We start from the raw sequence: 25,963 nt of genomic DNA, 5'->3' as shown, positions 1-25,963 counted from the left end.
AGGCTGCTGATTGGTGTAAGGGAGGAGATAATGTACTTACCTGCAGTGATACTGAGGGGCCCAGGCTTCTGATTGGTGTAAGGGAGGAGATAATGTACTTACCTGCAGTGATACTGAGGAACGCAGGCTGCTGATTGGTGTAAGGGAGGAGATAATGTACTTACCTGCAGTGATACTGAGGGGCCAAGGCTTCTGATTGGTGTAAGGGAGAGATAATGTACTTACCTGCAGTGATACTGAGGAACGCAGGCTTCTGATTGGTGTAAGGGAGGAGATAATGTACTTACCTGCAGTGATACTGAGAGCCTTTATTCTGTTATACCTAGAAGCTCACAGTCTATTTGGATACTAACTGAATATGGTACCCGGGGAGGGTGGTATCTTTCCATAGCCCCTCATTATTGGGGAGAGGGGGGATTTGACTTCCCTTCCCCAGTTCATCCCACTGTGTGAAGTGCTCTCTAGCTACCCAGAATCCTCAGCAGTTTGTTGACAGTCAGAGGTAAAAAATAAAAAAATAATTGTGGGGGTTTCCCAATTCTTTTTTAAATGGGGTGATGATGTGGCTTAGGTGCAGGGTAAAGGGTGAGTCAGGGGGGTAAATACTTCTGAAATTGTTGGATTTCAGATTTGAGCCTCCCATACAGGTGTTGCTATGTATATTGGGAGTAGCATATAGTACTAATGGCTTTGCCCTACAGGAGACTGGATGTTCATTCCCACGGGAGCAGCCGCTGGACACAGGGAGGATTGAGTGGATCCGTATGGGCACGACTGTGGCTACTAACGCTCTGCTGGAGAGGAAAGGAGAGAGAATTGCTCTGCTCATCACTAAGGGATTCCGGGACCTGCTGCACATTGGGAACCAAGCCCGGCCCAAGATCTTTGACTTGGTGAGAGTAATAATATATTATGTGCCGCTATATTCCACTTATTTGTATGAGACTTGAATCATACGCATCCTATGGGCAGTTTGGGGTCTCTGACACCCTGTGTTTTGCCCCTAGGAGATCCAGATGCCGGAGGTGCTATACGAGGAGGTGATCGAGGTGGAGGAGAGAGTCGTTCTGAGGCAGGAAGGCTGCTGTCTCCCAAAGAGACCGTCTATGGAGTCCTTTGTAGGTGGGTGCACATTGGAAATAGACAAGTTACGGCTGAAGGAGAAAAGCAGATTATTATTCAACTAAAGCCTAAAAAAACAATGGCTAGAAATGCAGTATTTTATGTGCCGAATTTACTGTACCAGCCAAGAGGTGCCACATGCTATAATAGTAATGATCCAGTTGCCCTCAGTCCATCGTTTGAGCATGTGCAGTGCCACTGACACACCGTGGGCTCTGGGGAGAAGCTGAGCTTAGGGGTTGGGGGAAATGAGGTCACATCTGTTACAGGGCTGATTATGAATGAGCATTGATGCAGACTGCACTGGTGTAATGTGACCCTGAAGTAATTGATAATCAGCTTTATATTAGTGTTTCTTTATCGTGGGCACCAATGCTCAGATACAGTGAGACCAAGAGAGCCTCGTCCCCTGTGCTGAGCATCTTTACTTTCCCCAGGTTCTACTGGGGAGTCCCTGGAGGTGTGGAAGCCAATCGATGTGAAAAGGCTGGAGAATGACCTGCAGAATGTACTTGCCCGGGGGATCAGGAGCCTGGCTGTGGTCCTTATGCATTCTTACACGTGAGCACTAGGGGGAGCAGTGGGGAAGTCATGGTTTGTCGTTGCAATACACACACAATGTCATCAGCTCTAGATTGTTCCATGTTTCACTGGTATATGGGGGGTAACACAATGTCAACGTTCTCTTGTCTTCCATCTGCAGGTGGTCTTCCCATGAGCATCAAATTGGGGAATTGGCGCGCTCCTTGGGGTTCACCCATGTGTCTCTCTCATCAGAAGTGATGCCAATGATCCGCATTGTGCCCCGAGGTTACACAGCCTGTGCCGATGCCTATCTCACCCCCTGCATAAAAAGATATCTCAATGGATTCTGCAATGGCTTCAAGAACCAACTGAAGGTGAGTCTCAGGGTAGAGGTCTGCAGCGGGTCGGGTACCCAAAAAAAGCGGGCACCCTGTGGAATGAGGGGAGGATTTTCAGGTGCGGGTATAGTCGCGGAGTTGCGGGTCTCGTCTAAATTTCTTATGTTATGTAATATTGTCTATATTTTACACCTTTTTTTTGCTCAAACAAGATTTTATTGAGACAGATACCTCACAACAATGTTAAAAGGTTACATCAATAAATTCAGTGTACAAGAATTGTGACAAATTGTACAATCGTAAATACTGGCAGTTGTAACAGGTGTACAATACATGCAAGGCCTATACCTTTCCATCTCCCAGCCCAGAACCACATTACGTTACCACTCCCTAACCAGGGCCAATATTTTACACCTTTTAAAGTTTTCCAAAACTTTTCTGTCCCGCCCACTTTTGATGACATCACTTTGGGTTTGCAGCACCATCACTTGTTTGATGGCGGTCGGCGGGTTACGGATAAGGCAGTTGCGGGTCGGGTAGCGGATCAAAGTGGGTAAATGTTCAGGTCTGGGTCTTAGAAATTGGTTCTGCGCAGGACTCTATCCCAGGGATCCTACAGCTCCAGCTGAATGTGCAGCAGCACCCATTTATGATCTTCACAGATTGGGGTGCTACAGGGACATCAGGAGATATAAGGACTTATCTTTCCCATAGATTAATATAATCAGGGACCCTTTGAGGTTGAATTTAGTGTCTTTTTTTCCCATCCTTATTTACTAAGTTACAATGTGCCGATCACCCCCCCCCAACCATATTATTGATACATGTGGCCTGCACCTCTCTCTCTCCTCAGGACTTGCAGGTCTTGTTCATGCGTTCGGATGGAGGCCTGACCCCCATGCAGAGCTTCAGTGGCTCCCGTGCTATTCTGTCGGGCCCCGCGGGAGGGGTTGTGGGATACGCCATCACCACGTATCACCAGGACCACCCGCAGCCAGTCATTGGCTTTGATATGGGAGGTAAAAGATGGATAAATATGTCGGGTACATTTTATAGCCACTAACAAAAAAAAGTTGTTTTATTTCACACGGGTGATCTATGCTGTTGGCTCGGTGCCAAGGAAAGGGAACATTAAAATTGACTTTTCAGGAGATTATTGAACTTGTTCTCTTCAGGGACCTCCACAGACGTGAGCAGATATGCCGGCGAGTATGAACATGTGTTTGAAGCCACAACAGCAGGAATCAGCATCCAGGCCCCACAACTTGATGTGAATACGGTGGCAGCCGGAGGGGGCTCTATGCTCTTCTTCAGGTGGGCACAGGGGGCATTAGCTGGCAAGTTAGGAGGGATTTTCTCGTGCCAGTATGAATATAGGCTTGCCCGAGACATGAGATTAGTTTGCTCTTATCACTGCCAACATCTGCCTCCCCATTACCAACCTCCTAACTGCAAACGCTGGGGTTCTGCTCCCCAAAACACAGAAAGCCATTGCCCTAATCCTTTAGATCCCCAATTTCCATCAATCTTACTGTCGGAGGACATGTGTAACCAGTTGTGATTGAACATATTAAGAATTATTTGTTTCCCAGATCAGGTCTGTTTATGGTGGGACCAGATTCTGCAGGAGCCCACCCCGGCCCAGCCTGCTACAGGAAAGGTATTGTTACTTCACTGTGTAACCTTCTTGCTTCATTAAACTGCTGCTCCTTTCAGACCATCCCTCCAGCTGGGGGCCCTACAGCCACTTGGATTAGGGGAGCGCTGCAAGTAAATCAAAAGCTGTTATTGATACGCAAAGAGATCGTTGAGGCGAAACTTCCGCCCATATGAAGTCCTCCCATCCCAATAGTCCGTTTAGCAACTTCTATTAACAGTGTAACCCTTCTGAGCTGCGTTATGTACAAGTCTCCCTATTCTCCTGCCTAGTGGCCCTTCAGTTCTAGAGGATCCCAAAAGGGATGGCTAAGACCTGATAAGACATGGGTGTTCTGAGCATCAGTAGTGCCCAATGCAGGGGCAAAACTGTTTCCAACCTATAGCCCTTCCGCTGTTGCTGAAGTATGACTACTAGCTGGCAGTTGCACTCCTAGCTGGCAGTTGTACTTCTACAATAACTTAAAGAGCCACAGGGGGGTCTCCATCTTACCCTGCTGTGACCGTTATTCCCAGCAATGCCAACAATCACCTGCTCTTCCTATATACAACAGCTGTGGGTGGGCAGCACTGCATCTCATCACAGACCTCCTACCCTTCCTGGGTTTACTGTTTCTCTGGTTATCGGCCCATCTTTGCTGCCTATGTTCTAACTGCCCCAAATCTGTTCCAACTTACCTCCTTCTCGGGGGAGCCCTGTGCCTGTTCTTCACTAGGTGCTCAGCTTTCCCATGTCCTTCATCCCAGGAGGGCCACTCACTGTGACTGACGCCAATCTCTGCCTGGGCCGACTCCTTCCCGACTACTTTCCCCGGATTTTTGGTCCATCAGAAGACCAGCCGCTGTCTCAGGAGGACACGCTGCACAAGTTCCAGAAGCTGACTGCTGAGATTAACCACTTCCAGGCTGGGAGAGCAGGTTCTGGTGCCTCATTGAGTGTGGAGGAAGTTGCTATGGGATTCATCAGAGTGGCCAATGAAGCTATGTGCCGGCCAATCAGATCGCTCACTCAGGTACCGGAGAAGGCATTTTAACCCCTTCGGAATTCATTATTTCTGATGTGCTAAACTTGTAGCCATGCAGATAGTGTTAAAGCACAACTCCCAGCACCTTCCCTTCAGAGGCACTTATGACTGGCCAGGTTACATGGCAATTGGATGACACACTCATAAACACAACATGTATTTATAATTTCATTTCAGATGTATTTTATGTAAATCAATCTGTTCCTCAGGCAAAGGGCCATGACACTTCGCGCCATGTGCTGGCTTGCTTTGGGGGTGCAGGGGGGCAGCATGCCTGTGCCATCGCTCGCTCACTGGGCATGAAAACTGTATTCATCCACAAGTAGGTGTCCCGGGGAAGTGTGAGCGCCGTCTGAGTATCGTGTAAGTACCAGCACCTCTTTGCTTATTGGTTCCCCTCCCTTCATGCAGGTATGGTGGGGTTCTGTCTGCTTTTGGCATGGCATTGGCTGATGTAGTCCATGAGGCACAGGAACCCTGCTCTATGGTTTACAAACCAGAATCCTTCTCCCTGCTGGAGGAACACATTGTAGCCCTGGAGAGGCAGTGCATAGAGGCCCTGCAGGAACAAGGCTTCCACAGGTGAGAGGCTGCTCTCTAGTCCATCAATAAGGGGTCTGATATCTAACATTTTAATAGTAAATGATCCCTGGTTGGTTAATGAGGGAGTCATAGAGCTGCTAGTTATGGGGATCAATAGAACAGGATTTGGACTGATGCCCTTTGTGTGGAACAGGTCCCAGATTGACACAGAGCCGTTCCTGCACCTTCGCTATGAGAGAACAGACTGCGCCCTCATGTGCTCTAACCGGGGGTACCCAACTGCCCCGGACTCCTGCCACGTGGGGAACTTTAAACAGGCGTTCACTGACAGGTGAGGGAATGTACCGGAGTGTTGATAATGAGCAGGTCCGGACTGAGAATTAAAATAGGCCCTGGCATTTCAGGTACACAGAGGCCCAAACAACCCACATAGAGGCCCAAACAGCCCCCACCAGCCCACTAAATACTGACTTTCTATGGGACCTTATAGCAGCCCCTCTGGCATTTGCCAGAACCCACAGATTGTCAGTCCGGGCCTGATAATGAGGGACATCACAAGGCCGATGATACATTCACTTACCTTCTGTCCCTCAGGTACCTGAAGGAGTTTGGATTCACCATCCCCTCGCGCTCCATTGTGGTGGACGACATCCGAGTACGAGGGACGGGCAGCACCGGAATCCGCTGTGAGGTTGCCATTCAGCCAAGTGGGCAGCCTGCCCGAGTGGAGACAGTAAGGGGCTTAAGTGAATCCATGCTCTTCTGCCCCACTAGTGCTTAGTGATCCTACTCTTCTCATTCACTGGCACATGTTGGTCTTGCCCATTCCGCATCCCCCTCAAACTATGTACCTCCGAATCGGTGCACGTTTTATTGTAGACACCCAATATTGAGGGTTTTACTAGACGGCACCTAAATCTTCAGCCTTTTGTTCTCCGTTCCTGCCCCACCTGCCATTGGCCCTTTCCTTGTTGCAGTTATTCTCAGCTTCATTTCAATTCTCACCTTTGTGCCAGGCCTATGCCAGCACCTCACCCTGACCAGCTCTCCTCATTTGTAGGTCACCAGATGCTACTTTGAGGATGGATATTATGACACAAACGTGTACCTCCTGCAGGACCTTTCCTCCGACCATTCCATAACAGGACCCGCCATTATCATAGACAAGAACAGGTATGTGACTTACCTTCAGCTCAACCCCAAACATTTTCTCAATAACTGTATTCTCCAGGCTCCAATATCCTCCTCCTCCGGTGCCATGATACTTGCCCTTTATCCAGACATGGGCGTACCAGTGGTCAATTTAATGCCAAAATTAATAGGGATGCACTGAATCCACTATTTTGGATTTGGCTGAACCCCCGAATCCTTCACAAAGGATTTGGCCGAATACCGGATCCTAATTTGCATATGCAAATTAGGGATGGGAAGGGAAAACATTTTTTACTTCCTTGTTTTGTGACAAAAAGTCACATGATTTCCCTCCCTGCATCTAATTTGCATATGCAAATTCGGATTCGGTTCGGCTGGACAGAAGGATTCGGCCGAATCCTGCTGAAAAAGGCTGAATCGCGAACCGAATCCTGGATTCGGTGCATCTCTGAAAATTAATGCTTTCTAAATAAAAAGGTTTCTTTTTTTACCCGAGACCAGTTTACCAAGCCACTTTCCTGCTGGCATAAGTCTTGGTACACATGGGCCTGCCCACTCCTTCTAGTCATGTGATTCTAGATCAGTCTTACCTGAAAGAGTGTCAGTCCTACTCTTACATCACCATGTGAATATTGGGACATTATGCAGGAGATGCGTTGGATGTGGCATGTAAAGTCACGAGTACTATAGGGAGTACAGAGGGTGGGCAGAGCTGTGAAACACTGGTACACCCATATAACCCTGACTGGGGGAACAAGAAATTGATTCCATCTTTCTCTCTCCCAGTACTATCCTGGTGGAACCTGATTGCACGGCCTCTATAACTGAATATGGAGATGTCCGGATATCAGTTGGAAGCGGAAAGCAGAGGGTGATCGGCACTGACTTGGACACAATCCAGCTTTCCATCTTCTCCCATCGATTCATGAGCATTGCAGGTTTGGATGCCCCATGCACCCGTGTATATACCGGCACTGATGATGTTTACTGATTATTGGGTTTGGTCCAGTACAGTGCATAGAAATCCTCTGTACCAGACATTAGGGGTTATGTATTAAAAGGCACCAAGTTTGCCCAGGAGCAGTAACCCATAGCAAACTCAGCAGGTAGAATTCACGGGTCACCAATTTAAAAACAAACATCTTATTGGTGGATATGGGTCACTGCTACTGGGTGAACTTAGTGCCTTATATCACATATGTGGGATTGAGTCTTGTCTTGTGTTCTAGAGCAGATGGGTCGTATCCTGCAGAGAACAGCGATTTCCACTAACATCAAAGAACGACTAGACTTCTCCTGTGCTTTGTTTGGCCCTGATGGGGGCTTGGTCTCTAATGCTCCCCATATACCCGTCCATCTGGGTGCCATGCAGGAGACAGTCCAGTTCCAGGTGAGTACAGAGGCTGAGTGTGACTCGGATTAGACCTTGGACGCTCCTTAGGTCCAGCCTGTCCATCTTGTTCCAGCAGATCAGTGCTCTGGTTTGATGGGTTTTGTACAAAGAGTACAAGACAGCACAAAGTTCACTTCTCTCCTGTCGGGTTGAAGTGGGGTCTCATGCCTCTCTCTCTGTTTCAGATCAGGAACCTGAAGGATGATCTGAAGGAAGGAGATGTCATACTGAGTAATCACCCATGTGCTGGGGGAAGCCACCTGCCAGACCTCACGGTTATTACCCCTGTAAGTGCTTTGTTATTCTCAGGTGTTTTCTACACACCTGGAAAACTGGTTTCATTCTGTTCCAAGTGCACTTTTCTGCTGATGCATCTGGAGGCGCCACATTTGGTGTTCAATATCAATGGCTAATTTGTTGTTTTTCCTTCCAGGTGTTCCGGGTGGAGGCCCCACGCCCAGTTTTCTTTGTGGCATCCAGAGGTCACCACGCTGACATTGGTGGTATTACACCAGGCTCCATGCCACCCCACTCCAAGATCCTGCAGGATGAGGGGGCAGTGTTCACCTCATTCAAACTGGTGCGAGAAGGAAAATTCCAGGAGGAAGGTGAGGAGCGAGATGGGAAAGAATGGGGAATTATATGTTAAGCAGTTTCTGTACCCGACATACAGGAAAAACTGTGACTTTAATAATTCACCAGCAATAGGAATGGCACAATCTGTTGATTTCATTGGTTCCTACGAATGGAAATATGAGATATGGAAGGTGCCTGAGGGTGCAGTGACTGAACCTTTGCCTTTCACCCCTGCAGCAGTTGCTGAGGCTCTTATGGCTCCAGGTCTGATCCCGGGCGGCAGTGGGACCCGTAATCTCCATGACAACCTGTCTGACCTGCGGGCACAAGTAGCTGCCAATCAGAAAGGCATTCAGCTGGTGAATGAGCTGATCGATGTGTATGGGCTGCAGGTGGTACAGGCCTACATGGCGCACATTCAGGTGATATTCTTGTTCCGCCACCCTGATGGTATATAAAAACATCTGATGTAAATACCTGCCATTATTTATTATAGGAACTTTAACCCTTTAAATGCCACAGAACGTAGAATCTACGTTCTGTAGCAAAGTAACTTGAAATGCCACAGAACGTAGATTCTACGTTCTGCAGCATTTGCAGATTTGGGAACGGAGGAGCGGTTTGTAAAGCCGCTCGCTCCGTTCCTGCTTGTTCCCCAGCCCCTAGGCAACGAGCCTAGGCGGGGAACAAGTGGCCCCTGGGTCGCGATCGCCCAGGGGCCCCAAGGCAGCAGCAGGCACGTGCAGCATATGTGCCCTGCTGCTGCCTGCACTTTCAGAACGGAGGAGCGGCTTTACAAGCCGCTCGCTCCGTTCTTAGTGTCCCTGCCAGCTTACCCTTCCCCTAGGCAACGAGCCTACGTAGGGAAAATGGGCCCCTGGGTCGCGATCGCCCAGGGGCCCCAATGCAGCAGCAGGCACGCAAAATAAACGTGCTCTGCTGCTGTTTGCCTGCTGCCTGCTTTTTTTGAACGGAGGAGCGGCTAAAAAAGCCGCTCGCTCCGTTCATACTCGTCCCCCAGCCCCTAGGCAACGAGCAGAAGCGGGGAACGAGTGGCCCCTGAGGCGCGATCGCCCAGGGGCCCCAAGGCAGCAGCAGGCACAATGAAATCTAGGTGCCCTGCTGCTGCCTGTGCTTCCTAGCCCTACAGCACCGCCCACTCACCAGATCCAGCAATGAAGACGATTCCAGCTCATCATGCAGCCCTCCTGGACAACCTACAGCCTGCCACCCCAGGTTAGTGCCCCCCCCACACACACATACACACAAACACACACCCACACACACCTATTGTACTAATACACTTACATTCCCACTTATATTCACACTTACACACACATACATTCAATTTTGGGGGATCAGGGGGGGGTCACATATATTCACAGCCCTTACACATGCTTGCACACACTTGCACATGCAAACAACACGCATACAACACACAATTTGCCTGTTGTACACACACATACGCTATTTTGTGTGTTTTTATTTTCTTTTATCGCATCGTCTGTATTTTTGCCTGTAAAAACTGTTTTATTGCCATTGCGAATAGCGTATTTGCTAATTGCACCGCGCAATACCTTTTGTATGTTATTTCGGTGATTATATTGCAATTTCAGTGATATTTGTACATTTTTAGCCATTTTATTGCATGTTTAGCCATTTTATTTCATTTTCAGCTTTGCGTAGGTGTTGTTCGCTTATTTCTATCTGTAAAACCTATTTAGCTATGCTAAAATAATCAAACTTTGATTCTGACCGTTAATTACATTAGGCTAAAAAAAAAAAGCCATTGATTTTTGTGGTTTTGTTGGATTTTACTGATTTTATACCATTTGGCTCAGTTCTATGTTACTTCGTTTTGCCCATGGAAATTTTGTCTGCTATAGATTCATTTGGGGGTCTCTGTGCGCCACATAGTTTGGTATATCTATACATATTGGGCATCAAAGTATTCAGTAGACCCCTGGCGTTCATATTTAGGATGTTTTATGCTGATACGTTACGAAATGTGGGGCATATAATGGGGTAAAATTCAAGCTTTCTGACGATTTTCAGAAATTTGATAAAAACCGTTATGTTCAGCATTGCTTTGCAGTTTGGCAGTATGCAGTAGAAACACATATTTACCCATATTGGATTTGTCAGAATGTGTACTTTCTAAAAATATATGGTTTTCTGGGGTTTCTGTACTGTTAGGGGGGTCTAATGTCGCATAATACACACACCAGGTGCTTATATTGCAGCAGCCAGCGCGTCAGCTGTGAAAATGTATATACAGTATTGTCATTTGGGGGTCTCTGTGCGCCACATAGTTTGGTATATCTATGCATATTGGGCATCAAAGTGTTCAGTAGACCCCTGGCGTTCATATTTAGGATGTTTTATGCTGATAAGTTACGAAATGTGGGGCATATAATGGGGTAAAATTCAAGCTTTGTGACGATTTTCAGAAATTTGATAAAAACCGTTATGTTCAGCATTGCTTTGCAGTTTGGCAGTTTGCAGTAGAAACACTTATTTACCCATATTGGATTCGTCAGAATGTGTACTTTCTGAAAATATATGGTTTTCTGGGGTCTCTGTACTGTTAGGGGGGTCTAATGTCGCATAATACACACACCAGGTGCTTATATTGCAGCAGCCAGCGCGTCAGCCGTGAAAATGTATATACACTATTGTCATTTGGGGGTCTCTGTGCGCCACATAGTTTGGTATATCTATGCATATTGGGCATCAAAGTGTTCAGTAGACCCCTGGCGTTCATATTTAGGATGTTTTATGCTGATACGTTACGAAACGTGGAGCATATAATGGGGTAAAATTCAAGCTTTGTGATGATTTTCAGAAATTTGATAAAAACCGTTATGTTCAGCATTGCTTTGCAGTTTGGCAGTTTGTAGTAGAAACACTTATTTACCCATATTGGATTCGTCAGAATGTGTACTTTCTGAAAATATATGGTTTTCTGGGGTCTCTGTACTGTTAGGGGGGTCTAATGTCGCATAATACACACACCAGGTGCTTATATTGCAGCAGCCAGCGCGTCAGCCGTGAAAATGTATATACAGTATTGTCATTTGGGGGTCTCTGTGCGCCACATAGTTTGGTATATCTATGCATATTGGGCATCAAAGTGTTCAGTAGACCCCTGGCGTTCATATTTAGGATGTTTTATGCTGATAAGTTACGAAATGTGGGGCATATAATGGGGTAAAATTAAAGCTTTGTGACGATTTTCAGAAATTTGATAAAAAACGTTATGTTCAGCATTGCTTTGCAGTTTGGCAGTTTGTAGTAGAAACACTTATTTACCCATATTGGATTCGTCAGAATGTGTACTTTCTGAAAATATATGGTTTTCTGGGGTCTCTGTACTGTTAGGGGGGTCTAATGTCGCATAATACACACACCAGGTGCTTATATTGCAGCAGCCAGCGCGTCAGCCGTGAAAATGTATATACAGTATTGTCATTTGGGGGTCTCTGTGCGCCACATAGTTTGGTATATCTATGCATATTGGGCATCAAAGTGTTCAGTAGACCCCTGGCGTTCATATTTAGGATGTTTTATGCTGATAAGTTACGAAATGTGGGGCATATAATGGGGTAAAAATCAAGCTTTGTGACGATTTTCAGAAATTTGATAAAAAACGTTATGTTCAGCATTGCTTTGCAGTTTGGCAGTTTGTAGTAGAAACACTTATTTACCCATATTGGATTCGTCAGAATGTGTACTTTCTGAAAATATATGGATTTCTGGGGTCTCTGTACTGTTAGGTGGTCTAATGTCGCATAATACACACACCGGGTGGTTATGTTGCAGCAGCCAGCGCGTCAGCCGTGAAAATGTCTATACATATTGTCATTTGGGGGTCTCTGTGCGCCACATAGTTTGGTATATCTATGCACATTGGGCATCAAACTATTTAGTAGACCCCTATGTTTATATTTAGGATGCTTTATGCTGGTAATGATACATGGACAATACGTTGCTGGAAAGTTGAAGCTTTGAGGCAATTTTCAGATATTTCACCAAAACCGCCAAATTTGGCAAAGCCTTGCGACTCAGTAGTTTGGAGCAGAAAGGCATGGGTACCCATTTTAGATTCTGTAGAATGTGTACTTTCCAAAAATGTATGGGTTTGGGGGGTAAACATATATTTCTGTGTTTTTACCCCACAAAAATGCAGACAATGTGCTGATTTTTCATTAGCTGACGTTACCCACAGGACAATTTGTATGTGCTAACTTCATTTTGGGGCCTCTAAATGCCATATACTTTGGTAAACCTATGCACAGTGGGCACCAAACTGTTTGGAGGACCCCTGGCAATCACAATTTGGGTGCTTTTTTGTGATACGTAATGATACATGGGTGATATGATGCTGGATAGTTGAAGCATTGAGGCAGTTTTCAGATATTTCACCAAAACCGACAACTTTGGGAAAGCCTTGCGACTCAGTAGTTTGGAGCAATAAGGCATGGGTACCCATTTTAGATTCTGTAGAATGTGTACTTTCCAAAAATGTATGGGTTTGGGGGGTAAACATATATTTCTGTGTTTTTACCCCACAAAAAATGCAGTCAATGTGTTGATCTTTCATTAGCTGAAGTTACCCACAGGACTATTTGTATGCACTAACTTCATTTTGAGGCCTCTAAATGCCAGATACTTTGGTAAACCTATGAACAATGGCCACCAAACTGTTCGGAGGAACCCTGGCAATCATATTTAGGGTGCTTTTTCTTGGTGCATAACGATACATGGGTGATATGGTGCTGAGAAGTTGAAGGTTTGAGGCAATTTTCAGATATTTCACCAAAACCGACAATTGTGGGAAAGCCTTGCGACTCAGTAGTTTGGAGCAGAAAGGCATGGGTACCCATTTTAGATTCGGTAGAATGTGTACTTTCCAAAACTATATGGGTTTTGGGGGGCAAACATATATTTCTGTGTTTTTACCCCGCAAAAATGCAGTCAATGTGTTGATTTTTCATTAGCTGAAGTTACCCACAGAACTGTTTGTATGCGCTAACTTCATTTTGGGGCCTCTAAATGCCAGATACTTTGGTAAACTTATGAACAATGGCCACCAAAATGTTCAGAGGAACCCTGGCAATCATATTTAGGGTGCTTTTTCTTAGTACGTAATGATACATGGGTGATATGGTGCTGGGAAGTTGAAGCTTTGAGGCAATTTTCAGATATTTCACCAAAACCGACAACTTTGGGAAAGCCTTGCGACTCAGTAGTTTGGAGCAGAAAGGCATGGGGACCCATTTTAGATTCGGTAGAATGTGTACTTTCCAAAAATATATGGGTTTTGGGGGTAAACATATATTTCTGTGTTTTTACCCCACAAAAATGCAGTCAATGTGTTGATTTTTCATTAGCTGAAGTTACCCACGGGACTGTTTGTATGCGCTAACTTCATTTTGGGGCCTCTAAATGCCAGATACTTTGGTAAACCTATGAACAATGGCCACCAAACTGTTTGGAGGAACCCTGGCAATCATATTTAGGGTGCTTTTTCTTGGTGCGTAACGATACATGGGTGATATGGTGCTGAGAAGTTGAAGCTTTGAGGCAATTTTCAGATATTTCACCAAAACCGACAATTGTGGGAAAGCCTTGCGACTCAGTAGTTTGGAGCAAAAAGGCATGGGTACCCATTTTAGATTCGGTAGAATGTGTACTTTCCAAAAATATATGGGCTTTGGGGGTAAACATATATTTCTGTGTTTTTACCCCACAAAAATGCAGTCAATGTGTTGATTTTTCATTAGCTGAAGTTACCCACGGGACTGTTTGTATGCGCTAACTTCATTTTGGGGCCTCTAAATGCCAGATACTTTGGTAAACCTATGAACAATGGCCACCAAACTGTTTGGAGGAACCCTGGCAATCATATTTAGGGTGCTTTTTCTTGGTGCGTAACGATACATGGGTGATATGGTGCTGAGAAGTTGAAGCTTTGAGGCAATTTTCAGATATTTCACCAAAACCGACAATTGTGGGAAAGCCTTGCGACTCAGTAGTTTGGAGCAGAAAGGCATGGGTACCCATTTTAGATTCGGTAGAATGTGTACTTTCCAAAAATATATGGGTTTTGGGGGTAAACATATATTTCTGTGTTTTTACCCCACAAAAATGCAGTCAATGTGTTGATTTTTCATTAGCTGAAGTTACCCACGGGACTGTTTGTATGCGCTAACTTCATTTTGGGGCCTCTAAATGCCAGATACTTTGGTAAACCTATGAACAATGGCCACCAAACTGTTTGGAGGAACCCTGGCAATCATATTTAGGGTGCTTTTTCTTGGTGTGTAACGATACATGGGTGATATGGTGCTGAGAAGTTGAAGGTTTGAGGCAATTTTCACATATTTCACCAAAACTGACAATTGTGGGAAAGCCTTGCGACTCAGTAGTTTGGAGCAGAAAGGCATGGGTACCCATTTTAGATTCAGTAGAATGTGTACTTTCCAAAAATATATGGGTTTTGGGGGTAAACATATATTTCTGTGTTTTTACCCCACAAAAATGCAGTCAATGTGTTTGATTTTTCATTAGCTGAAGTTACCCACGGGACTGTTTGTATGCGCTAACTTCATTTTGGGGCCTCTAAATGCCAGATACTTTGGTAAACCTATGAACAATGGCCACCAAAATGTTCAGAGGAACCCTGGCAATCATATTTAGGGTGCTTTTTCTTAGTACATAATGATACATGGGTGATATGGTGCTGGGAAGTTGAAGGTTTGAGGCAATTTTCACATATTTCACCAAAACCGACAATTTTGGGAAAGCCTTGCGACTCAGTAGTTTGGAGCAGAAAGGCATGGGTACCCATTTTAGATTCTGTAGAATGTGTACTTTCCAAAAATATATGGGTTTGGGGGGTAAACATATATTTCTGTGTTTTTACCCCACAAAAAATGCAGTCAATGTGTTGATTTCTCAGTAGCTGAAGTAAAGTCCTGATCAATTTGGATGTGCTAACTTCATATTGGTGTCTCTAAATGCCAGATACTTTGGTAAACCTATGCATAATGGGTATCAAACTGTTCAGTGGACCCCTGGCAATCATATTTCAGGTGCTTTTCTTGGTACCTAATATAGTTTGGGATATGCGGAGCAGCAAAATAAAACCTTTGCAATGATTTTTCAGAATTTTGAATTTTTTTTGAAAAACCGCTATGTTCAGACAAGCTTTTATGTTTGGTAGTTGGGATTAGAGAGACATAGTTACCCATTTTGTAATCGGCAGAATGTGTACTTTTCAAAAATGCATGGTTTTCTGGGGTAAACCTACGGTTTCAGGAGTTTTTGCCTTGGAATCTAAAGCATGCCGTTTTCTGCCTTAGTGCTTTCAAAATTCGGCAATATACTGCCGGGAGTTTTTGAGGTACAGAAGTCCTAAATCTCCCTAAAACTATACATATCTGGTATTGGCACGTTCGAGAGACATAAGGCTTTCCAAATCAGTTGGATTTTCATCCGTAAAATGAAATATTTTTCTGGTATAAATTGATATACGATGAAAAATGGTAATTTTTCATTTTTTTTTGGTATTTAGCACTATAAATTTTTTTGCACAGGTGGAAATACATGAAAACTCAGGCAGATTTAGAAAGCTCAGTTTCTACCGAAAAAAACAATGTATAGTTTTCCTAGGTAAACTATAGGTTTCCCCTCAGAAAATGCCCCTAAAGTGAGAGAGCACAAAATGTTTCAAAAACGGCTGGCATTTCGCGTAACCAAAATGTGAAATTCTGCTGGCACTTAAAGGGTTAAATCTGCCCAGTGTAGAACCAGTGAAGCATTTTTTTTTTCTTGACTCCTCTAGGCTAATGCCGAGGTGGCTGTGAGGAACATGCTGAGAGACTTTGCTGAGTGCTGGGAGAGCCAGAAGGGGGCGCTAGAGGTGGAGTCTGTGGATTACATGGATGATGGCTCGCCAATTAAACTGAAAGTGCAGATAAATAAGCAGGAGGTAATTGTTAATAGTGACCCCTCTGCTTCCCGCACAGAGTGGCTGAATGATCAGTTTGTACAAATCTTTTACGTCCCAGTATTTGGTTCTGGAGGCCATATTTAGACCCCCTACAGGTGCTGCTATGAGGAACCTGCAGTGTTATTGGATGCCTCTTACCCTTGTGCTCATCTCTTTCAGGGCAGTGCGGTCTTTGATTTCACTGGATCTGGATATGAGGTTTATGGGAACTGCAATGCCCCACGTGCAATTACCCTTTCTGCTCTCATTTATTGCCTTCGCTGCATGGTGGGCCAGGATATCCCTCTTAATCAGGTGAGCACCGGGCAGACTTTGGTGGTGGTGAGTGTGGCTGTCCTTAAAATCCCAGTTCTTGTAATTAGGGCCCTCCTTGGGAGCCCAGGTTATTAGTCCTTCACCGGCTTTGTGCCCTGCCAACTACGTAGATTGCCCCGTCCCCAAAAAACGAAGTTCCAGGCCTTCCCCCCCCAATCCACCCCACTGTGCCCATGACCCACCTGAAGCCCAGACTCTTTACAGTCCAAGAATCAGACCTTCACTTTCTCAGCCCCTCTTAGCTCTGAGGACCCTTGACTGGACTCCCCGGTGATGACTGCCCCTGCCTCCCAAGGATCTTCATTTTGGGTCCCAGGCCACTCTCTTCTCTCTGAGCCCCTAATATCAGTTCTTTTGACACCAGTTAATTCCTGCTCCTCCTATAACAATAACATCTTCATTCCTTCCCAAAGGGCTGCCTTGTTCCCATCCAGGCTGTAATTCCCAAAGGATCCATCCTGGACCCCTCTCCTGGTGCGGCTGTGGTTGGGGGTAATGTGCTGACGTCACAAAGGATCGTTGATGTCATTTTCAAGGCCTTTGAAGTCTGTGCAGCATCTCAGGTACAATCAGAACCACAGTCAGTGATTGGATCATTGTTATGATGTCACACAACTTATTCCTGTTCTACTGGGCTCTGACTCGGCACGCAAAGGCCACTGTTTAAGTCTCAGCTCACAAAACGATATCTCCCACAGGGCTGTATGAATAATATAACTTTTGGAAACAAGACTACTGGTTACTACGAGACAGTAGCTGGCGGTGCAGGGGCGGGCCCTCACTGGGACGGGCGAAGTGGAATCCACACTCACATGACCAACACCCGCATCACCGACCCCGAGATCTTGGAGAAACGGTAAATATGGTGGTTAGTGGTGAGAATGGAGGGGAGAGACTGTATCATGGCAGATTTGCCTCCATCAAGGAATCCACTGCAGCCAATCCGATAAGCACCATAACTGTAAAAACTGACAGCTGATTGGTCGTTACAAGTCACTGGACCAGCGCAAGCTCTAGAGTCATATCCTAGGGAAAAGCCTTTTTAATCAATAATTTATATAATTTAACAGTGTCAGTTGTTTATCTTTAAAGGAGAACTAAACCCTAAAAATGAATGTGACTAAAAATGTCCTATTTTCTATAGTGAACTTATTGCACGAGGCTAAAGTTTGAGCTTGTCAATAGCAGCAATGATCCAGGACTTCAAACTTGTCACAGGGGGTCACCATCTTGGAAAGTGTCTGTGACACTCACATGCTCAGTGGGCTCTGATTGGCTGTTGAGAAGCTAAGCTTAGGGCTCGTCACTAATTATCCAGCAGAAAATGAGCTTCCCTGACTGTAATATAAGCTGATGCTACAGGTTTGCTGATTATTCAATTCTGATGCTAATTGCACTGGTTTCTGTGCTGCCATGTAGTAATTATGTGTATTAATTACTAATCAGCCTTATATTGTGACATTTCTATTCTATGTGTACTGTATATTGTGAGTGGCTCCCTAAGCTCAGTAAGTGACAGCAGCACAGAGCATGTGAATCAGTGAATCAGCAGAAAAGAAGATGGGGAGCTACTGGGGCATCTTTGGAGACACAGATCTTTACTGCTAAAGGGCTGTGGTTGCCTTGGGCTGGTACAGAAGCACAAAACATCACATACAACATTTCTAGCTACCTCTTTAATTTGACTTTAGTTCTCCTTTAAGTCAAGTGGCATACACAGCATTTTCATTAGCAACGAAGAACAGACACTGAAACAACCTTCTCCATAATATTTTTTGGTGGCGGCACTGTGGATGACACACATGGAGTTGCTTGTCCCGTTGCTGCTGTGCCATGTCCCATGTGCCGTATCTCTAAGAGTTTAAAGGCAGTTGACCTGAGCATTTATCCCTGGGCCATAATATCTCAGTGGGTGTTGTTGCTCAGAAACTGGTTGGTTCCTCCAGCACCAGCCTCCACTTATCCAACATTCACATCAGATGAACACCCTCTGGTGCCAGGTACCTACACATGAAGGATGTTGGTTCCATTAATTAACTCTCAATCTTTAAGCATGGTCACTGCACCACAGTTCAAGCGTTTCTTTTTTATTTACCCCAATACTGTGCCTTTCCCAGATACCCAGTTGTGCTGAAGAGCTTTGAGTTATCCCCTGGTACCGGTGGGACAGGAAAGTTCCATGGAGGAGATGGAGTGATCCGAGAGCTGCTGTTTAGAGAAGACATTGTTTTATCTGTGTTGACGGAGCGCCGAGTGTTCCGACCCTATGGGTTACAGGGTAAGGGCCAGCCTGGGGGTTGACAAGGGGAGGAAGGAAATAGCATGTGGTCTGGAGAACTGGACTGGGTCCAACTATGTAACGGTGCCTTGAACTTGACCTTGAGTTGGGCAGGGATTACATTTCCAGGTGTAGAAATGGTTCCCTGTCCTCCAAACCCTTTATAATCTCTTCCTGCAGGGGGATCTAGTGGGGCCCCCGGACTCAACCTGTTGCACAGAAAGGATGGAACAACCATTAACCTCGGAGGCAAAACATCAGTGAATGTTCAGCCGGGGGTGAGTAACATTTCTGTGTCAGAGCTGATTGCAGTTACTTGTATTTAGAACCTACTCTTGTATATAATATACTGTGGCCTCTATTGACTAATGTGAAAGAGTGGTGCAAACCCATTGCTTCAGTCCAACTATTGGGGAGTCATTTTTAGCAAATAATTCAAAGGAAGGGAAAAGAATGATCCATACACTTGCACCCCCAACAGACCGTGTCTGCAGCTTATTGGCCCGTGTATGGGGGCCCCCCGACTTGCTTCACCGATCGAGATCTGGCCGAAAGTCGGCCAGATCTCGATCGGATGGGAGAAAAAATCCCGTCGGATCGCAGCCGCATCTATTCGTTGATGTGGTCCCGCGATCCGACCGCCCGTTAGGCATCATTATGATCCGATCTTTGGGCCCTAGGGCCCACGATCGGATCAGCCCGATATTGCCCACCTCAAGGTGGGCATATCGGAGGGAGATCCGCTGGTTTGGCGACATTGGCAAACGAGCGGATCTCTTAGTGTATGGCCACCTTAAGTCAGAGGTTCCCACCGTGTGAATGTGGTTAAAACATAACCTTTAATCATCAATAGTTAAAAATATGCCCAGACAATAGTTAAAAATATGCCCAGAAAATAGCAAAGTTAAAACGATAATTAGGAGAGTTAACTTAGGTCACTAGCTAATGGACGGAATATGTAGGATTCAGAGGCAATGAATTAACCTCAGTTAGTCAATCCCTATCCTATGTTAATCGGTGTTGGGTTGGCAATACGGTTATAGGGAGAAATAGCAGAAGCAGGACCACCCTACTAAAGTATGTTTAGGTGCTGAAATCGGAGCAAAAAAGTGGGTTTCTTCCTGTCTAGTAAGTCTGAGAAGCCATATCCAAATGAGCTCATAACGGTATATGAACCAGACTTGCGAGTGTCTAAGATCCGGCCCACTGATCAACCCACATCAATTCCTTAATATCCGCAATCACCTCTGCACAACAATTACCCAAGGTTTCTACGTCCTGACTATATCGTCTTCTGCTAAATCTTAACCATACGCCGCAAGAACCACCCGCTCCCGCCCTTCCACCACCGCAATTTCTCCTCCCTGCCTAATAAGTTAAAAAGTATAGAGCGCGTTTGGCTCGTTATGCACGAGCTTTGTCAAAGGTTAACGTGGCGCCGGTAGTGGTGCCTCTACAAATAGCCACTCCTTCAAATTCAAATTGGCCAATTGTGTAGATGAAAAGCAATGCGATCGTATGCATTGACTTGCATTGAGTCTATCTCCTTAAAGTGGCCATACACCGGCAAATTAAAGGTGCCAATATCGGTTTTTAGACCGATTCGGCAGCTTATCGTCCCATGTGTGAGGGCTCCCGATCCATATCAGGCCAAAAATCAGCCAGATATTGATCGGGCAAGTTTGATTTTCTCTTCGATCCAGGACCGCATTGGCTAGTTGATTCAGTCCTGCGACCTGTCGGTGCCCATTCGCAGGGCCAAACATTTGGATTTACCCGATATTACTCGGCTGTTAGCGGGCACATTGGGTTAAGATCCACTCGTTTGGAGACCTCACCAAACGAGCGGATCTAATAGTGTATGGCCACCTAAACTCGTATACATTATATCTTCTGATTCGCAACATTGAATCTGACCGTAGTAGGAATACTGAATGTAGTTAATATGAAACTGAGAGACTATCTCAAATGTAACAAAAAGTTTTCATATTATACACTATCCATCAGTAATCTTTTAGTTGGCAACGTTTGTCAGAGCAGAACACTACACTTAGTATAGACAGATAAGAAGATAAAGTAGATCTATCATTTGATTGGTCACATTGTCCCAACAGAAATGATTGGTCAGAAAAATCAACAGACTGTGTATAATAATCTCCTGCGATTATATAAATTTGTGTCAATAGTAAATGAATGAGTACAAAGTAATCTTGGAGACGATGATGATGATATCTATACATCTCATTGATCCTGTATGTGGAATTCCTGAAATACAGAAATAGTGTATCAAATGTAAATATTCAGTCCTGCAGACTTGGCGCATTCATCATTTAAAGTTCACTCTGTTTGGCTAAAAGAGACGACTCCAAGTCGATTCCCAGGGACATTTTAAATAAACCAGTGGCTTTGAGACCTTTACTGGAGTTATTATGAAATTCAAGAAAATGTCTACTAACTGGGGGCAGCTTTCTATTTGATTTAATCCAGTCCAAAGCATTGTCAGGATACATGTTCCAGAATTCTTTTCTTGAGCCTGAGCAAGAGTTAATCTCTGAACGAATGGAATTAGGGGGTATCATAAAACCCAAAAGTCGTTTCATGCCACCAAGGAATTGAAAGTCCTGCTATCAATGTATTCTGTGAATTGGTAATGAGGGATTTCATGAATTTACCTAAACAAGGCCAAGTTAACCTCACTAGAGCTGAAAGACCAGCTATGCAGCAAATCTCTTCATGGGAAGATGTTGTTATTATTAATAAACCCTCGGATAAGGGAGCAAATGTGGCCACGTGTCGTGTATCTGAGGCTATGAAACAACTTAAAGGGATCCTGTCATCGGAAAACATGTTTTTTTCAAAATGAATCAGTTAATAGTGCTACTCCAGCAGAATTCTGCACTGAAATCCATTTCTCAAAAGAGCAAACAGATTTTTTTATATTCAAGTTTGAAATCTGACATGGGGCTAGACATATTGTCAGTTTCCCAGCTGCCCCTGGTCATGTGACTTGTGCCTGAACTTTAGGAGAGAAATGCTTTCTGGCAGGCTGTTGTTTCTCCTACTCAATGTAACTGAATGTGTCTCAGTGGGACCTGGATTTTACTATTGAGTGCTGTTCTTAGATCTACCAGGCAGCTGTTATCTTGTGTTAGGGAGCTGCTATCTGGTTACCTTCCCATTGTTCTGTTGTTTGGCTTGTGGGGGGAAGGGAGGGGGTGATATCACTCCAACTTGCAGTACAGCAGTAAAGAGTGAATGAAGTTTATCAGAGCACAAGTCACATGACTTGGGGCAGCTTGGAAATTGACAATATGTCTAGCCCCATGTCAGATTTCAAAATTGAATATAAAAAAAATCTGTTTGCTCTTTTGAGAAATGGATTTCAGTGCAGAATTCTGCTGGAGCAGCACTATTAACTGATTCATTTTGAAAAAAAATCCCTTTAATGATAACAAATGCTACCACAAATTACACTGATCCAACAACTAAGTTCAGATCATTATATGATCCTCATTAATAAAAGTGAATATATGGCCACCTTAAGGAGAGACTCAAAGCAAGTCAATGCATACGATCGCTCTTCTTTTGCTTTTCATCTACACAATTGGCCAATTTAAATGACGGGGGAGTGGCTATTTGTAGAGACACTGGTACCGGCGCCACATTAGCCTTTGACAAAGCTCGTGTATAACAAGCGAAACGTGCGTCAGGCGCTCTAAACTTGTTAACTTATTAGGCAGGGTGATAGAGGAGAAATTTCGGTGGTGGAAGGGCAGGAGCTGAAGGTTCTTGTGCCGTATGGTTAAGATTTAGCAGAAGACGATATAGTCAGGACGTAGAAACCTCGGGTAATTGTTGTGCAGAGGTGATTGCGGATATTAAGGAATCGGTGTGGGCCGGATCTAAGACACTCGCAAGGCTGGTTCATATACCGTTATGAGCTCATTTGGATATGGCTTCTCAGATTTACTAGACCGGAAGAAACCCACTTTTTTTTCCTTTTTCTTTTTGCTCCGATTTCAGCAGCTAAACAAACATACTCTAGTAGGGTGGTAGTACTTCTACTATTTCTCCCCATAAATGTATTACCGCTGATTAACTTAGGATGGGGATTGACTAACTGAGATTCAGTCATTGATCCTACATGTTCCGTCCATTAGCTCGTGACCTTCAGTCGGTTTAGTTTACTCTCCTAATTATCATTTTAACTTTGCTATTTTCTGGGCATATTTTTGACTATTGATGATTAAAGGTTATGTTTTAACCACGTTCACACGGTGGGAACCTCTGACTTAGACAGTGGGGGGGGGGTGCAAGTGTCTGGGTCATTATTTTCCCTTCCTTTGAATTACTTACATGTTCCTTGACCCTGCACACCACTTATTTGTTTTTCCGTATTCCATACAATGGAAGTTGCTTCCTATTTCTGTTTTTGTACATATTTTAAGCAAATAACTGGCTGCTCTGTCTTTTGCCCACAGGACACGTTCAGCCTTCATACCCCAGGCGGTGGGGGGTTTGGGCTTCAGGAGGGGAACCAAAGGGCCCCTGTTCCCGTGAAGGTTCTGAGTGGTGGCTTTGCTGAGCGTGGGAGTGTGTTTGAGTTCCGCAGAGCTCAGGAAACTGTTTGACACTGGTTGTGCCCCTGTCCCTCCATCTCTGATCTGCTGAATGTGGAAGAGTTGAACCAAGGACATGATTGGTACATTAGAGGAAAGAATCTCAAAAGGATTTGCCCCTACAGTGACCATATAGGACCAAGATCTTAATCCAAATTATTTAGAATTTCACTGCCATGCAATCACTTAGGCTTCTGCGGATCCCCCCTTATCCAAGATCCCAGCTCAGGAGCAGCAGGTTATTATACAAATCCCCTCCAGCCGATGGGTCAGCTCTTACACTATCGCTTGGTTAATGTGGCAGAAGCTGGGGGACAAGGAGCATCAAGGACACCCCACTAGATCCCTCACAACAGTTGTGAGCCCCCAACATTATATATGTAATGTAGGACTGTCAATCTTAAGGCCCTTCACCTATTGATTAATCAGGGGTCTCCTGTTAAGCAAAGACCCCAGGATGCAGTTTTTGCTGTGTGGTTGGTGGCCACCATGATTGCTTGCCTTCCAATCCACTGCTTTTAGGAGGTGATCACAGACCAGAAGCAAATAACACTGATGGCGATCACATATGGTCAAGATCTGTATGGAGAGCATGACTGGGGGTAGAGGGGGGCAGTACAGGGCGGGGGCCTAATTGATATAAAGTCACATGTTGTCCAACCTGTAGGCCTCTGGTTCTAAACAACTAAAGTTCTGCTGCGTTCCTCTCACCCTTATTCTGCCATACCCCTCTGTCCCACAACTGCTGCTCTAGGGGGGGGCATCATTTGTTCCCAAGTCAGTCCTGTTTGGACCAAATGAATCCTTGGAGCTGCCATAGCTGTTGGCTGTAGACAATAAAGAGTTTTAGATCATCCAGTTTCTTGCGTGTTCCTGTGTATCTGCATGAGAGTCGGTTTTGTGATTAGGAGAGTGAGACTCTAGTTAATGGTTCCCAGGGGTCGGAGGCCATTACTGGTCTTTATAGGAAGCGATACCCACAATGCTGATTCCTTTGCTGCTTATGGAAGTTTTGCATTGGGGGCACAACTACCCCGGGTTTCAGCCACTGCCAAAGGGGGGAGGGCTGCAGAAAAGTCACAATGGGAGAATAAAGAGAATTGGGAAATGTGCCAGCGTGGGGCTGTGTTGTTTCAACATAAACCTCCCGGCTAGAGATTCATATAAAATCCTCCCGCTGCTTAGAAACTGGTGCATCCGGCAGCACATTCCCATTAAAAATGAACTCGGATTACAATCCTTGTTTTCTTAAAGGGGACATTGTGTATTTTGTGATACTGATGCCCTTTATATATAGACATGGGCGAGTGCAGGGGATCTGTCTCTATGCAGCATAAACCCCCAGAATAGCCTAAAAAATAGAAAAATGCACAGTAGGGTTTATGGAGGCCGCCATATTTGCCCACTTCTTTCCTTGGATTGCAAGGAACATAAAGGCTAGTGTAATAGTTCTAAAGTTTGTCCCGGTCTTGTAACCCATAGCGACCAATCAGGTGTGTTTTCAAGCTGCTGACTAGTAAATTCTGCCTGCTGATTGATTGCTGGTTTACTACAGAAGTACAAGCTTTAGACCATATATTACTTTGCCCCATTATTAGTAACAAGTGCATTTTCTTCAGGTTGGTGATTGCAGCACAGGGCAGACCCCCAGCGACCAACAACTCCACAGCTCTGAGATTTCAACACAGGTATGGGGGGGCAGGAGTACTTTGGGGGTGTCCCTGGCGCAGTAGGTAAGGATAGCTTGTGCAGGAGAATTATAGTTACTCATTGGCTTTAATATAGTCAGCTTGAGAAAGGAGATATGCTCTGATAGGCTGCGGTACAAATTTAAACAGTATCAGAGTCTTTTGGCCAATGTGGAAGGAGAAAGCATGGCTCCAGCCAAGTCCATATTTAGTGGTAATAGAATCCTGGGCAATACAGACTTGTTGTGTGGCCATAGGATTCATACGTGTATAGATCAACCCAGTCTAGTTGTTGTAGAACTGTAGTATTGGCTCCTTGTGATATAGGAACAGTGTGTACTGGGACCTTCATTCTGCCTCTACAAAGACTAATCCTCGAAGGGACACTAAATGGAATCTTTAACTTTCTGCCTTACATAAGGGGGGGGGGGACAAGGTATAAATTTTGTGACATTGTCTCAGCACATGGTTTACGGATGTGTCAGACTGGGCAGGAGGTTTTAATGTGTATTTTTTCCTATAAAACTACCCGGCGGGGAGGCACAAACTTATAAAGAAAGGAGATAAAAGAGAGTGGGAGGTTGTGGCTCACTGGGAGTATTGGGAGGCACCAGAGATTACTCACAGAACGGGAGGGGTGTATAGAAAATACAGGTTCTACCAGAAATGCCACCAAATGTCTCCCAGACACAAGTCAAGAAGTATCTGGATAAGAA

General features: G+C 44.9%; 1 protein-coding gene across 4 annotated transcripts in view; it reads left to right on the top strand.

The window, feature by feature from the left end:
* The window catches only part of LOC108719484 (5-oxoprolinase), a 29,035-nt gene extending 4,622 nt beyond the window's left edge, over positions 1-24,413 (top strand). For all 4 annotated transcript variants that reach the window (XM_041567013.1, XM_018268344.2, XM_018268345.2 and 1 more), the window contains exons 3-27: positions 702-893; positions 1,008-1,122; positions 1,560-1,683; positions 1,826-2,021; positions 2,839-3,004; positions 3,161-3,299; positions 3,578-3,645; positions 4,389-4,654; positions 4,876-4,988; positions 5,078-5,248; positions 5,403-5,540; positions 5,804-5,942; positions 6,270-6,382; positions 7,148-7,299; positions 7,591-7,751; positions 7,940-8,041; positions 8,188-8,362; positions 8,568-8,752; positions 16,180-16,326; positions 16,507-16,641; positions 17,076-17,225; positions 17,361-17,518; positions 18,780-18,940; positions 19,121-19,218; positions 23,422-24,413. In XM_041567013.1, the coding sequence (XP_041422947.1) occupies positions 702-893; positions 1,008-1,122; positions 1,560-1,683; positions 1,826-2,021; positions 2,839-3,004; positions 3,161-3,299; positions 3,578-3,645; positions 4,389-4,654; positions 4,876-4,988; positions 5,078-5,248; positions 5,403-5,540; positions 5,804-5,942; positions 6,270-6,382; positions 7,148-7,299; positions 7,591-7,751; positions 7,940-8,041; positions 8,188-8,362; positions 8,568-8,752; positions 16,180-16,326; positions 16,507-16,641; positions 17,076-17,225; positions 17,361-17,518; positions 18,780-18,940; positions 19,121-19,218; positions 23,422-23,571 (3,714 nt within the window). In that variant the 3' untranslated portion in view covers positions 23,572-24,413. The remainder of the gene's footprint in view (positions 1-701; positions 894-1,007; positions 1,123-1,559; positions 1,684-1,825; positions 2,022-2,838; positions 3,005-3,160; positions 3,300-3,577; positions 3,646-4,388; positions 4,655-4,875; positions 4,989-5,077; positions 5,249-5,402; positions 5,541-5,803; positions 5,943-6,269; positions 6,383-7,147; positions 7,300-7,590; positions 7,752-7,939; positions 8,042-8,187; positions 8,363-8,567; positions 8,753-16,179; positions 16,327-16,506; positions 16,642-17,075; positions 17,226-17,360; positions 17,519-18,779; positions 18,941-19,120; positions 19,219-23,421) is intronic.
* Positions 24,414-25,963: the final 1,550 nt, after the last annotated feature.

Source organism: Xenopus laevis, chromosome 6L, assembly GCF_017654675.1.
Source record: "Xenopus laevis strain J_2021 chromosome 6L, Xenopus_laevis_v10.1, whole genome shotgun sequence".
In the NCBI taxonomy this organism is placed as follows: domain Eukaryota; kingdom Metazoa; phylum Chordata; class Amphibia; order Anura; family Pipidae; genus Xenopus; species Xenopus laevis.
This window is presented reverse-complemented; position numbering and strand designations above follow the sequence as displayed.